Raw genomic sequence first — 15,506 nt, forward strand, 5'->3', positions numbered from 1 at the left:
TGGTCCACAAAGGGAGTGCTAAAGAATGAGTGAGGAACTCCACAAGGAGCATTTTGGATATTAGGAAAAGATTCTTGACAGTGAGGCTGGGGAGACACTGGAACAGGTTGCCCAGGGAGGTTGTGGATGTCTCCTCCCTGGAGGTGGTTCAAGGTCAGGCTGGGTGAGGCCTTGAGCAACCTGGGCTGGTGGGAGGTGTCCCTGCCCATGGCAGGGGGTTTGTAACTGGATGATCTTGAAGGTCCTTTCCAAGCCAAACCATTCTGTGAGTCTAGAGACTGAAAGAGTTGGGGCTGTTCAGTCTGGAGAAGAGAAGGCTCTGAGGTGACCTTCTTGTAGCCTTCCAGTATCTGAAGGGGGCTCCAAGAAAGCTGGGGAAGGACTTTTTAGGATCTCAGGTAGTGACAGGACTGGGGGGAATGGAATAAAGCTGGAAGTGGGGAGATTCAGACTGGAAATGAGGAAAAAGTTCTTCCCCATGAGAGTGGTGAGAGCCTGGAATGGGTTGTCCAGGGAGGTGGTTGGGGCCCCATCCCTGGAGGTGTTTAAGGCCAGGCTGGATGAGGCTCTGGCCAGCCTGCTGTAGTGTGAGGTGTCCCTGTCCATGGCAGGGGGGTTGGAACTGGATGATCCTTGTGGTCCCTTCCAACCCTGACTGATTCTATGATTCTATGAGTTGCACTACTCAGCAAATACAGGCTGCTGGAAGTTTAAGAAGAAGGCAAAAAAAACCCTCTCTCATGTTAATAAATATTAATTTAGTTTTCCTGAAACCTAAAGCCAGGCTTAATCTTCAAATCTAAAGCCAGGCTTAATCTTGAAATCTGAGGCTAGGCTTAATCTTGAAACCTAAAGCCAGGCATAATCTTGAAATCTAAAGATAGGCTTAATCTGGAAATCTAATGCCAGGCTTAATCTTGAAATGTAAAGCAACCTTGCACTAACTAACACATTGTACCACATATTTTTCACTTCTGTGTTAGAAGAAAGTTCCAGTCCTTTGTTAAACAAAAGTTGGAATTCACACTTGATTTCTGACAATCCTTTGGAACTGGAAAAATTCAAAAAGATTAATTTGTGAATTCCATTTTTTTTGAAGTCTAATACCATCTGTTAGGCAAAGGTAGATTGAAAAGAGATCAGGAGAAAAGAGCCAAGAGAAAGGAGCATAAGGCTGGTAGTGGCAGCTGAAGCCAGTTTTCATTTTGTCATGGTAAGGGTCATGACATAGCCCAGTACAAACCCAGACAGGCCTGAAGATGTCTAGACAAGGTCCCTTTCTCTCCCCTCCTTCCTGCAGATAGACAGTGGGAAAAGGAACAAAGGGGACAGGACTCTGCCTGTCTGGTAAACAAGCTGTTTATCTGGGTGAGAGCAGGTGAGCTGACCACTGCTCCCCCAGGAACAAGGTCTTTGCTTCTGCCCTTTATGGCTCTAGCTTGGCAGAGCACCTTGCCATTGGGCAGCTACACCTTAGCTTCAGTGCCCCATTGGAGCAATTGATCTCTGGCCAGATGTATATAGAGGTTGACTGGGTAGTCACCTTTGCCTTGCTCAGGCCTTGCTTCAAGCCTTGCCCTACTTAAGCCTTGCCCTTGAACCTCCTTGGACCCATCTCACAGAAGCTGCCTCGAGTTGCCCTGCCCTGCCTCAAGCACCTGGTCCAGAGCCTGGGATATAGCCACGAGTCATACACAGCAAGCCAGAGAAGCCAGAAGCCTAGAAGCCGATCCACCCAGCCTGCTTCCCCTTGCCACCAGACTCCTGCCATGCCTCAGTTTCCCCAGGAGCCAAGCCAGTGCCTGTCGTGCAGAGCATCATTAACTGCCTGCCGTCTGCTGCAGCCAGCCCAGCCTGGGCCCAGGCACTGACCTCTCCTTGCCGGCAGTCTGCTGTGCCAGCGCCCTATGAGAGTGCCCCAAAGCTACAGCCCACAGCAGCATCCCCCATTGGGGTAAAACCAGCTGTGAGTAATCAATTCACTGCCCTTTGGGTTTAAAGGTTGTTATCGAGCCTCCCCCTGCTATCATTGAGCACTGTCTGCTCTGGGGGACCTTCTCTTTCCAAGTTATTGCCTCCTAGCTTGCATCAAATTGTTTGTATTTTGCCCTAAGACTGCATATTCCCACTCCAAATCTATGTTGCAACCATACAAGGATCCTATTTAATGAGTTTTGGCACTTTTCATTAATAAAGGGTTACTAATATTTTTATTAATACCCATTTGCCATATTGTTTATTATTGCTGTAAGGATAATTAATAATTCTCCCCTTCTGTGACCCATTTCTATAGCCAGAAACCAAACTTTCATAGGATATGAGCTGGCTGATTTAGGTAACCACTGAATACAAACATTACATTTATTCTGCATAGGAACGTGGACACAAACTAGGTGCACATCCATTTAGGAGGAATGAGGAGAGAAAGTGAAATAATAGAAGGTAATTGAAAAAGAGAAGTCTTTGCCCTTTGAACATCACTTCTACATCCTCCCAAAACATTCTGCTCCTCCAGCTACTTTGCAGCTCATGAGACTTACTGGATTTGTTTGCTTAACCACAGATTTCTCATAGTTATCTCTCAAGAACCTGTCCAGCCTCTCATTAAGCCTCTGGCATCCACAAGAGCTACTTCTGACAGAGATTTTTGTGAGTCCACAGCCTGCTGTGCGACCCACCGCCGATTGCTTCTTTTCAATCTGGTTCCTCTACCAGACCATACTTCTCAAACTGAAAGAGGATTTCTCTTTCTGGCAGTGATGGTTTTGCAAACTCTACCACATTTCCATGAACTGTGTCTTTTAGAATCATAGAAGTGTTTTGGTTGGAGAAAACCTCTAAGGTCATAGAATGGTATGGGTTGGAAGGGACCCCCAAAGGTCATCCAGTCCAGCCCCCACTGTGGTAAGCAGGGGAAGCCTCACACTAGATCAGGTTGCCCAGAGCCCTGTCAAGCCTCACTTTGAGTATCTCCAGGGATGAGGCCCCAACCACGTCCCCAGGCAACCTGTTCCAGTGTTCCACCACCCTCATGGTAAAAAGCCTGTTCCTAATATCCAATCTAAATCTGCTCTTCTCTATCTAGTTTAAAGCCATTGCCCCTTGTCCTGTCACTGCTGCCCTTTGTAAACAGTTTCCCTCCATCCATCATCAACTCCAGCCATCAACTTAACACCACCATGGCCATGAAACCATGTCCCAAAGTGCCATGTCCAAGGCCATTCCAGGCCAGAGAATGAATGAACTTCTGCTTGGTGCAGTTCAATGTTTTTCAATTTGATTGCTGTACTTCCAAGCTGAGCCATCACTCCTATCAAGCTGCTATTCCAGCCAGACTCTTTCTCCAAGTGCAGAGCAGCAGTATTGCATTATGAAGTTTTAAACAACCATAAAGAACCTAAATAATTGATTTTTTTTTTAAGTTTCAGATTTGCAGTCAAGAGTTTATCAGGTTGTGATCAAAGGTTCCAAAACAGCAGAGAGCTGAAACATAAACCAAAAGGAGAAAGTCCTGGGTTCTCATTGCAAAGTGGATCTCACAAGCCTCGTGTCCAGAGAAGGGCCACAAGGATGAGAAGAGGGCTGGAGCATCTCTCTCATGAAGACAGACTGAGAGTTGGGACTGTTCAGTCTGAAGAAGAGAAGGCTCTGAGGAGACCTTCTTGTAGCCTTCCAGTATCAAAAGGGGGCTACAAGAAAGCTGGGGAGGGACTTTTAAGGGTGCCAGGATAGGATGTCAGGGTGGAATGGAAGAAAACTAGAAATGAGGAGATTCAGATTGGATTTTAGGAAGAAGTTCTTCCCCAGGAGGGTGGTGAGACACTGGAACAGGTTGCCCAGGGAGGTGGTGAAAGCCTCATCCCTGGAGGTTTTTGCAGCCAGGCTGGATGTGGCTGTGAGCAACCTGCTGTAGTGTGAGGTGTCCCTGCCCATGGCAGAGGAGTTGGAACTGGATGATCCTTGAGGTCCCTTCCAACCCTGACAATTCTATGATTCTATGAAGTTTTAAACAACCATAAAGAACTTAAATAATTGTTTGGTTTTTTTTTTTTTTACAAGTTTGAGATTTGCAGTTCCGAGTCAAAAGTTTATCAGGTTTTGATCAAGGTTCCAAAAAAAGCAGAGAGCTGCAAGATAAACCGAAAGCAGAAAGCCTGGGTTCTCATTGCAAAGTGGATCTCACTTGCTTCAAGCAAGGATGTGAGCCTGTGGGAGCAAGGATGTGAGCCTGCGGGAGCAAGGATGTGAGCCTGTGGGAGCAAGGATGTGAGCCTGTGGGAGCAAGGATGTGAGCCTGTGGGAGCAAGGATGGGAGCCTGTGGGAGCAAGGCAAATTTGCTGGGTCAGGGAAACACACACACACAAAAATACAAAACAAGGAACACAGTGTTCAAAAACAAACAAAGAAACAAAAAAAAGGCAGATTCAAAAGGGATGAGATAAATAACAAAGGAAGTGGAAAATGACTGTGACAGAAGCTGAAGAGACAGCCCTCAGCAGTTGGTGGTGAACAGAAGCTTCAGACAAAACAAAGCATCCAGACAGGAATAAACATCTCAACTCAAATAAATGCAGGAGTCACAATAGCAGCCAAACCCCCAGCCAGTTACAAAGTTTGGATGACAAAAACCCCAAAATATTTTTCCTTTGAAGCAAACTTGAGGCAGGTCAAAGGTGGCATATTTCCAATGGAATGGTTAAAAAAGGTTCCAGAACTAACAAGGACCAAAATCAAATCATACTCTTGATCCCCAAGGACTCTGTAATTAAATCCTTTCCCTTGACAGGTCACCCACACGTTAAAGAAGGACAGCAGAAGATGCAGATGCCCTGTTGGCAGAAGACAAACCCCATGCTTACAGGCCTGTCAGAACTCCCCACACATAAAATACAACAGAGTTAAGAGGCCCCATGGTTGCATAAAGCCACAGGACTGGTCCTAACATGGAACTGGCATTAGGATGTCTTGTCATGTATCTCTGGAGACATTCCAGACCTTCCTGGACATGTTCCTGTGTGACCTTCTCTAGGTGAACCTGCTTTGGCATGGTAGTTGGACTCAATGACCTCCAGAGGTCCCTTCCAAGCCCTACCATTCTGTGATTCTGTGATTCTGTGATATGATCTCGTCAGTAGAGCAATATCAAGGGATGAAAGAGGCTGAAAGGTGGTAGCATGAGTAGATTTAAAACAAATAATTATTTGTTGTTTGTTTGTTTTGCTGTTGGTTTTGTGAAGGTTGTGTTTTATTGAGGGCATTGCTTGTTCTGGTGCCTGTGTTTAATGAGCCAGTTATGCCTACATGTATTGGTGGGACTGGGATTCAGCCTGGAGAAGAGATGGCTTCAGGGAGAACTAACAGCAGCCTCCCAGTAATTGAAGGAAGCTACAAGAGAGCTGTGGAGAGACTTTTAACCAGGGCTTGTAGTGACAGGATGAGGGGCAATGGTCTGAGACTAGAGCAGGGTAGATTTAGGTTGGACATTAGGAGCAAGTTCTTCCCTATCAGGGTGGTCTGACACTGGAACAGGTTTCCTGGGGAGGTTGTGGATACCTCAGAGCAGTCTGGATGAGGCTTTTAGCATCCTGGTCTAGTGGGAGGTGTCCCTGCCCCCATGGCAAGGGGACTGGAACTCTTCCAACCCAAACCATATTTAGGAACCTGCTTTGGCATGGGGGTTGGACTCAATGACCTCCAGAGGTCTCTTCCAACCCCTACCATCCTGTGACACACCAGAAGCTTCCAGAACGCAACAAGTCCCTATGAGCTGACAGGAATATAGAAAGGCACTGCTTTGGTTCTTAAGCTCAGAGTTCTTCAGACACAAACAAGCTGAAGGCTGGAGGAGTATTCTGGGAGGGGTCTGACCATGAGTTTGTCCTGTGCATGAACTCTTCTACAAGCTTCCACAGTGATCTGCCAGAGGCAGGATCACAGCATATGAAGCTAAACAAAAACTGAAGCTTGATCCTGCAAAGCTATTGCAATAAACTGGACTATGTTTTGTTAGAAAATAAATTACTTCTTTTTAACTGCTCTACAGGCTATGGTAAGAAACAGGTTAGCACATTGATTATTAAAAAAAAAAAATCCCACAATAATAAAAATCTCATAATCCACATCCAAAAGGAACTGTTATGTCCATCCAAAAATCATACAATCATAAAGATCACCTAGGTCAACCCCCTCTGCAGTCAGCAAGGCCATCTTCAACTAGATCAGGTTGCCCAGAGCCTTGTCGAGTTCCACAAGAGAGGGACCTGGGGGTGCTGGGTGACAGCAGCTGAACAGGAGCCAGCAGTGTGCCCAAGTGGCCAAGAAGGCCAATGGCATCCTGGCCTGCATCAGGAATAGTGTGGCCAGCAGGAGCAGGGAAGTCATCCTGCCCTGTGCTCAGCACTGGTTAGACCACACCTTGAGTGCTGTGTCCAGTTATGGGTTCCTCAGCTTAAGAAGGACATTGAGAGACTTGAATGTGCCCAGAGAAGGGCAAGGAGGCTGGGGAGGGGTCTGGAGCACAGCCCTGTGAGGAGAGGCTGAGGGAGCTGGGGGTGTTTAGCCTGGAGAAGAGGAGGCTCAGAGGAGACCTCATTGCTGTCTACAACTACCTGAAGGGAGGTTGTAGCCAGGTGGGGGTTGGGCTCTTCTCCCAGGCACCAGCACCAGAACAAGAGGACACAGTCTCAAGCTGTGCCAGGGGAAGTTTAGGCTCGAAGTGAGGAGAAAGTTCTTCCCAGAAAGAGTAATTGGCCATGAGATGTGCTGCCCAGGGAGGTGGTGGAGTCACCATCCCTGGAGGTGTTCAAAAAAGGCTTGGATGAGGCACTTGGAGCCATGGTTTAGCTGTCAGGAGGTGTTAGGTATTAGGGTAATAGGTTGGACTTGATGATCTCTGAGGTCTTTTCCAACCTGGTTGATTCTCTGTGTGTGTGAATATCTCCAGGGATGGGGCCACAACCACCTTCCAGGGTTACTCTAACCTAAGCTGTGTCTGTACCATAGAATCACTGAATCATAAAATCAAGGTTGGAATAGACCTTTAAGATCACTGAATCCAACCATAACCCAGCTACCATGGCCACTAAACTATCTCCTGAGGCACCACACAAAACCACTCTCAGTTTTGACCAGAAGCAATAAAGCTTCAGAGCACAGAAATGCTGGTCAGGAGCTCATCAGCTGAGGTGCAGCACTTCATTAGTGCCACTATTAATTCACTGCCATCCTGCCTACCTCTAGGTCACCACAGGAGCTTTCTCTGGAACATAACCTGTGCTGCTCAACCCCTGCTAATCTCTGCTCTCTTCCCTCCCTCAGAAGTCAAGGAGGTGGCAGTGGACTTGACCTGAATAACAACATGCAAACAGTTGTGCTCCACAATGACCTGCAGCAGTGACCTGGCTTGTACAGGCAGGGATCCAATTCCCAGTGTAGGAAAGAACCACTTCCATCTCAATGTAACAAACACTTCACATTTCCCTTGGTCCCAGCTAAACTCACTGACCAACAGGTAGACCAAAGTGCCCAAATCATGAGGTAGAGCTCTACAGCTAGAAACTCCTATGAGAAAAAAATGAACAAAATAAAGAGACTTTCTTGCTGAGGAGTAACTCACTCAAAACTAACATTAAAGGGGGAGGGAGGAAGAACAATGAAGTGATGCTGACTTTGAGACCTCAAAGGACCACTTGAAACCACAAATATCCCAACCCAAGCAGGTGTGCATGGACAGCATGCAGATTTCCCCCCTGCTTTGATGAGTGGTACACAAATCACAGCAGGATACATCAACAGCTGTCCAGTCCTACCCCAGATTTATTCTTAATTCAAAAATCAACTGTGTTACACACGTGATTCCACTATGCTGCTGGATGACCAAGCAAGGGAAAGGATGAATTTAAGTGCAGCCTATAGAGAGAGAATGTGAAGGCTATAATGTAAGTGAAAAATGGCCATGTTGCTAAGATAAGGCCCCAGCCACCAATCTCATTGTCAAGCCTGGCCATCTGTCAGCAGAAACCTGATTTACTGCATATAATACTGCTAGACTTGATTACTACTCTGCTGCTATAAAAGTCTCCTGGTTCTGAGCACACCAGAAGCTACTTGCTAGCCACATAAAAAGGGTTAATAAACCACCTCCTCAGAAGCCAAGCTTTATGAAACTAGGTTTCAGAACTTGAAATTGAATTTCACCCAGTTTCAATGTCACTGACAGATTAAATCCCTTTATAAATAAATATTAAAACCAGGGAAGCAAAAAAAAAAAAAAAAAGAAGAAATAAATAAAATTATAGTAAATGAGACCAGTTGCACCCTATAAGTAGAGCTGCTTGTACTGCTGGATGCTCATTTTTTATGGAGGATGATTTTGATGATGGGCAATTGCAAAGAAGGTTAGAAAAGGCACTTTAAGAAGCATCCCAACAATATTCAATTAAAAGAAAACAAAGCTAACAGCCACTAATAAAGAGGCCACTTTGCTTCATTTGCCAACATCTGGACCTCCAAGAGCACTAATGACCTGAAGCATCCTTAGAGGAAGGGCTGCAAGCAAGACAAACAGCAATGCCACAGCACCTCGTGGTGTAACACTTCAGATGAGTGCACCTAACCCAACTCTCTCCCCCTCCTACAAGCCAGGAGAGAAATGTCTGTGTATGAGATTCATCCTTCACATCAAATACCCACTGAGCACAACAGCTGCAGGTACTTTCTCAGGTTAATCAAACAAATCAAATAACAGCATCCAGTAACAACAAGATGATTTTTCTCTCTAAACAACAGTCCTACACTGCAGGTGGTTTCATCCCATAGAGAGCAAACAGGAGAAAAAACACATCCTGAGCAGCTGCTCATTAGGTGAGCACCAGTCTGCCTGCACAGCAAATGTCACCTGGAGAAAGCCACAGTTAACCATCATGTAATTAGAGACAGTAACACAGGCAAACCCCAAAAAAAAAGGAGGGAAGACAGCTACAGATTACCCTTGCAAAGGCAATTTATTTCTAGGAGTTTATCATTTAAGATGCTCCTGGACTTTAACCTCACCATTTCTTCTAATGAGGTTTTTTTTCCAGCTTTTTTTCTTTTTCCTATTAAACACTAACAGATAACTTTGAACCATCACCTCTCATTGAAATCCCCAGCCCCAAGTAATTACTTATTCTGAATGGATTCATAGAATGGTTTTGGGTTGGGAGTGACCTTCAAGATCATCCAATTCTGAACCCCCTGCACCATGGGCAGGGACACCTCCCACCAGCCCAGGTTGCTCATGCCCTGTCCAACCTGGACTTGAACACCTCCAGGGCGGGGGCATCCACAGCCTCCCTGGGCAACCTGTTCCAGTGTCTCACCACCCCCACTGGAAAGAATCTCTTCCTAATCTCCAGTCTCAGTCTCCCCTCTTCCAGCTCAAAGCCATTGCCCCCCATCCTATCACCATAGGCTTTTGACAAAAGTCCCTCCCCAGCTCTCCTGTAGCCCCTTCAGCTAGTGGAAGGCTGCTCTAAGGTCTCCCTGGAGCCTTCTCTTCTCCAGGCTGACCAGCCCCAACTCTCTCATCCTCCCCATATAGGGGAGGTTCTCCAGCCTTCTGATCATCTTGGTGACCTCCTCTGGACCCTCTCCAGCAATTCAATGGATCGCTTTATTTAAAGGACACTGGGAAAGCTCTCTCTCAGAGCAGACCAAAACAAACACAAACTGTCCAGGACCTCACCACAAACCTTAGAAAGCAGTGAGACTTCCTTGCAACTTACCTGATACTCATTGGGCCAGAAAGTGCTGACAGCCAATTCCGCTCGCAGCCAGTCTTTGCCGGTGGAGCCGGTGACATTCCAGATGGGATTAGCCAGTGGCCCTTTGTTCACCCTAACCAGGATGTTCAAAGTGCCTGGGTTAGCTCCATTCTTGCTGTACAGAAGGTAGCTGAAATCAATGCAGTGAGTATCATTTTCTTTCATGGTGGGAAGCTGGAGTCGAGTCTTTTCTCCGGGGTCATGGTCTGAGGAAATCACTATCATGTATGACCCTAAAGAAAGGGAGAGTGGGAGAGGGGGAAAAAAAAGAACAAAACAGCAGTGAGGGAAAAGATAAGTAAGAAATGGATCATTCACTGTGAAACAGAATGGAATTGCATAGGGTCTCATATCCCAAATTCTCAAAATCCCAGTAGCAAGAAATCCAGCAAGCTATAAAATGCCATCACTGAAGCAGAATCTATAGAGATCTCTGAGGATCCATCTAGATGCTTCCATCTACAATTTTTTTGTCTTTCCCATTTTACAGAATCGCAGAAACGTTCAGGTTGGAAAAGACCCTCAGGATCACCAAGTCCAACCAATAATATTTTAGGATCAGATAATTGGAAATAGGATCACGGAGGGACTGAATCAAAACAAGGAGAAGAGCAAAAGGATCATCATTATTCGGAGGTCACTGAGGTCAAAATTCTCTCAACCTGCTCCACAAAGTTTCCAGAAAATGAAAAAAATGGAATAATAAAGTCCACATTCTTCAGTGCAGCACTTTTTCCAACCCAGAAAAAAGAGGCACATTTTCATTTTAGATACACTAGCAATAGAAATAGCTCACTTAGAACACCGAGCCACGTCTGGCCTGAAAAGTCAGGTTTCCTGCTCCATTTGACAATGGATTTGAAGGAATAACAGAAGTTTCTATAGCTGGAAGAAAGCCCACCTTGTAAATTCATTTTGTACATATACAGAAGACAGAACAAGCTGAGCCTGTCTAGCTACAAAGGCAAAAAGCAGAAGTTTAAACAGGTTCCACAGGATGTAAAGCTGGGACAGTCTGTCCTGCTGCTCTGCAGAACGAACAGCAAAGACAGGGCTACCACCTAAAGAGGTGAGGTAGGGGTTGGGCTCTTCTCCCTAGGAAAAGTGATAGGACAAGAGGAAATGGCCTGAAGTTGCACCAGGAGAGGTTCAGGTTGGATATGAGAAGAAACTTCTTCACTGAAAGGGTTCTCAAAAACTGGCACAGGCTGCCCAGGGAAGTGGTTGAACCCCCATCCCTGGAGGTGTTCCAAAGAGGCAGAGACGTGGTGCTGAGGGACATGGCTTAGCACCAGCCTTGGTAGAGTTAGAGAATGGTTGGACTCAATGATCTTGAAGGTCTTGACTAACCAAAATGATTCTGTAATCTATCCCAGCCCCTGAGCAGCTTCATTTCTTCAAGAGTGACAGTTCCACAGCAGGTACCACCTAGTGAATGAATCCCCACAAACAAAGCTCTGTGACAACACTTTACAGCCAAGAGAGAAAACCCAGCTCAGCACACAACCTGAATCCCTGCTGCAGGAAACTTTCCCAACCTGAACAGAACTACCCTCCCTGCTCAATGATTCTAGAAGCTTCACGTTCACAGATTTTCCATCCTGAAGAGTACCACATTAAAGAGCCTGAAAAAGGTTCAGATCAAATCCATCTAAAGTACAGTTCAAAAATTAAGCTAAATCTAAAAAAAAAAAAACCCACAGATTCATTAACATTTATCTACATGAGTAGTTCCATAACTGCCCTTCAGTGAATGATGATTTATTGGTGAAAAAACTTCTTTGAAGATTTGTATAAATTATTATTGGTATAAATTATTAAAGGTATTATCCTGGGATGCATTAAGAGTGTGGCCAGCAGATCAAGGGAGGTTCTCCTCACCTTTTACTCTGCCCTGGTTAGACCACATCTGCAGACTTGTGTCCAGCTCTGGGCTCCCCAGTTCAAGGACAGGGAACTACTAGAGAGAGTCCAATGGAGGCTACAAGGATGTTGAAGGGCCTGGGCTATCTGTGTGAGGAGGAAAGGCTGAGAGCCCTGGGGCTGTTTAGCCTAGAGAAGAGAAGGCTGAGAGGGGATCTGATCAATGGTTACAAATATCTGAGGGGCGGGTGTCAAGATGAAGGGGCCAGGCTCTTTTCAGTGGTGCCCAGTGATAGGACAAAGAACAAGAGGTACAAGCTGGAGCATAGGAGCTTCCACCTCAACATGAAGAAAACCTTCTCTGCTGTCAAGATGCTGGAGCCCTGGAGCAGGATGCTCAGAGAGGCTGTGGAGTCTCCTTCCCTGGAGAGGTTCAAGACCCCTCTAGATGTGCTCCTGTGTGACCTGCCCTGGGTGATCCTGCTTTGGCATGGGGGCTGGACTGGATGATTTCCAGAGCTCCACCATCCTGTGACTCTACAATGATTGTCCTGTGCATCGCTTTGTCCTTTGGTTTTTAGGCAACAAGGAACCATTGTGTTCTAAAAAAATCCTCAGCAGTTGTCTGAACCATTTAGAAGATTGTCACCAAGCTGATGCTCAGGAAAAACTGAACATTTATTTATCTGGATGAAGTCACTTGTGTGACATGCTAATTTACTAGCCTGTAAAACAGTTCTGTGCTACAAAAAAAAAAAAATCACAGAAGAGAAATCAATACTATGGCATGAAAGCAGGTTGGACTTCAGTACAATGCTGAGATCTCTGGTTTTAATACTCGTCTTTAAGAGCTTCAAGGAAATTCAAATAATGCAACACAAGCAACTAATTCACATTTACAGTTCCATGCAGAATCTGTCCTTGGCTTATTTTTTTTATTAGAGATTTTGGCAACATATCAGTTTTTGATGATTTCTTCCTCGTTAATAGTGCTTTACAAAGACACAAAGTGATCATGTTATACTCTTTTCATTTGCTGTTATTAGAAGGCCTTAATGATTATGGTCCAGAGTCAATTGACAATTGCACAGGAGGCAATTATTACTGCTAATCCTGGCAAGGCAGAAAATCAAGAGGTGGTATGCAAAGCTCAGCAAATTTTTTCAAGCACCAGGGAACAATGACCCAGTTATTTAATGCTAAAGCAGAGAGAAATAACAAGAGGAAAAGGGGGTAGCAAGCTAGACTGTAAGGTAATATTTGCCTTGGCAGAAATGGGAGGTGATCTACTGGAGAGCAGCCCTGTGGAGAAGGACCTGAGAGTGCTGGTGGATAAGTTCTCCACAGGACAGCAATGTGCCCTTGTTGCCAGGAAGTGAATGGGATCCTGGGGTGTATTAGGAGGAGTGTGGCCAGCAGATCAAGGGAGGTTCTCCTCCCCCTCTACTCTGCCTTAGTCAGGCCCCGCCTGGAATACTGCATCCAGTTCTGGGCTCCCCAGTTCCGGAGGGACATTAGAGAGTCCAGCAAAGGGCTATGAGGATGATGAAGGGACGGGAGCACTGCCTGGTGAGGAGAGGCTGAGAGACCTGGGGCTGATAAGTCTGGAGAGGAGAAGACTGAGAGGGGATTTAATAAATATGTATTGGTATCTGAGGGCTGGGAGTGAGGAAGGAAGGGACAGGCTCTGCCTCAGTTGTGCCCTGGGAGAGGACAAGAGACAATGGATATCAATCCCAGTGGAGACAGGCTCTGTGATATTTTTCCACCACTGCTGGCCTACCAGAGCAAATACATGCCCATGTAAAACACCACAGACACCTCCTTCCCTAGCTGACAAGGAAGCAAAACCTGTCCTGTGTCCTGTTTCCACTAGCATTTTGCACAACACAAGTGAGTTGCCTCATTAAATCCCAAACTCTTGTTAAAAAATAAAATAAAATAAAACAATATAGCCATATTTAGGGCAACTAAGAAACTCAAGTCAAGAGAGATGTTGAGGTACTGCAACATGTCCAGAGAAGGGCAACGGAGCTGGGGAGGGGTCTGGAGCACAGCCCTGTGAGGAGAGGCTGAGGGAGCTGGGGGTGTTTAGCCTGGAGAAGAGGAGGCTCAGGGGAGACCTCATTGCTGTCTACAACTACCTGAAGGGAAGTTGTAGCCAGGAGGGGGTTGGTCTATTCTCTCAGGCAACAGTGACAGAATAAGAGGACACAGGCTCACGTTGTGCCAGGGGAGGTATAGGCTGGAGATTAGGAGGAAGTTCTTCACAGGGAGGGTGGTTGCCCATTGGAATGTGCTGCCCAGGGAGGTGGTGGAGTCCCCATCCCTGGAGATGTTCAAAAGAAGCCTGGGTGAGGCACTTAGTGCCATGATTTACTTGATTGGATAGGGCTGGGTGATAGGTTGGACTGGATGACCTTGGAGGTCTTTTCCAACCTGGTTGATTCTATGATTCTATGAACATAAAAGAGCAAAACTTGACTTTTCTCTTCTTGCAAGACAGAAAGGATGAATTTCATCTTTGGATGGCACTGTAAGAAATTAAGAGGTGAAAAGTATCCCAAGTCCATCATTTACACCTGGACAAAGAGCCATTGCTCTTAACTCTTCCTTTTGCTGCCATTTTTCACCAAGCATGAAGTCTTTCGTTACCCTGGCAGCAGGGCACTTACAAAATGCATTACAACTCATCAGTAACCTCTGGCTTGAAAGATGTAGCTTGACACTGATACTTCATCCACCTTCCAGTAATCCCCAGAAGAGTCTTCCCATAAAACCTTTGTCATCCATAAAGCACATTCCCTTTTCCCCAAAACACTTCAATGTGACTTCTGCCTACTTATCCACAGCTTATATTTCTCCAAATCAAACTCCACTCTCTCATTTTTGCTTTTATTCTCCGAAGGATCTCCTATTTATTTATCAGTTAATAGCTCCTGATAATATTCCTGATGGTCAAACCCATTCTCTCATGCAGAGAATAGAAATCTCAGATCATGAAACATCTAAATGCCTTCTAAGCTCATGCCAAGAATTCAACTCCAGGATTTGACTTTCAGGAGGATTTTGATGCTTGTTCAGCACTTACTCATGAACTCACTCCAAGACAGCTACATAGATCTGCAAGAAGAGACATCAGATTTTTCCTCAGCCATATTGGTATCTGTGTGTTCCTTATAGCTTTCCCTATGTTTTATTTTGATAAGCACTGAAATGTCAAGAAGGAAGGGAGAGCCTGTGCTCACTTATGCCCTAGGGTAGGACAAGGGGCAATGGATGGAAACTGCAGCACAGGAGGTTCCACCTCAACATGAGGAGGAACTTCTTCACTGTGAGGGTCACAGAGCCCTGGAACAGGCTGTCCAGAGAGGTTGTGGAGTCTTCTTCCTTGGAGACTCTCAAGACCCATCTGGATGTGTTCCTGTGTGACTCGTGCTGGATTCTGTGGTCCTGTTCTGGCAGGGGGTTTGGACTCGAAGATCTCCAGAGGTCCCTTCCAACCCCTGACGTTCTGTGAGCTGTGATCTGGATGTCCTGGCTAAGTGGCAAGGACAGATTACAGAAACATAGAATGAGTTGGCTTGGAAGGGACCTTCAAGATTATCTAATTCCAAGCCTCCTGCTGTGCGCAGGGACACCTCCCACCAGCCCAGGTTGCTCAAGGCCTCATCCAACCTGGCCTTGAACACCTCCAGGGAGGGGACATCCACAGCCTAGCAACCTGTTCCAGTGTCTCACCACCCTCACTCTCAAGAATTTCTTTCTAATCTCCAGTCTCGATCTCCTCTCTTCCAGCTCAAAGCCATTGCCCCTTGTCCTTGCACTACAAGCCCTTG

General features: G+C 45.9%; 1 protein-coding gene across 1 annotated transcript in view; it reads right to left on the reverse strand.

Annotated features, from left to right (window-relative positions):
- The window catches only part of PTPRK (protein tyrosine phosphatase receptor type K), a 426,155-nt gene that overhangs the window by 374,635 nt on the left and 36,014 nt on the right, over positions 1 to 15,506 (reverse strand). The window contains exon 2 of the mRNA XM_054393013.1: positions 9,766 to 10,037. Within this exon, the coding sequence (XP_054248988.1) occupies positions 9,766 to 10,037 (272 nt within the window). The remainder of the gene's footprint in view (positions 1 to 9,765; positions 10,038 to 15,506) is intronic.

This window comes from Indicator indicator, chromosome 27 (genome assembly GCF_027791375.1).
Source record: "Indicator indicator isolate 239-I01 chromosome 27, UM_Iind_1.1, whole genome shotgun sequence".
NCBI lineage: Eukaryota > Metazoa > Chordata > Aves > Piciformes > Indicatoridae > Indicator > Indicator indicator.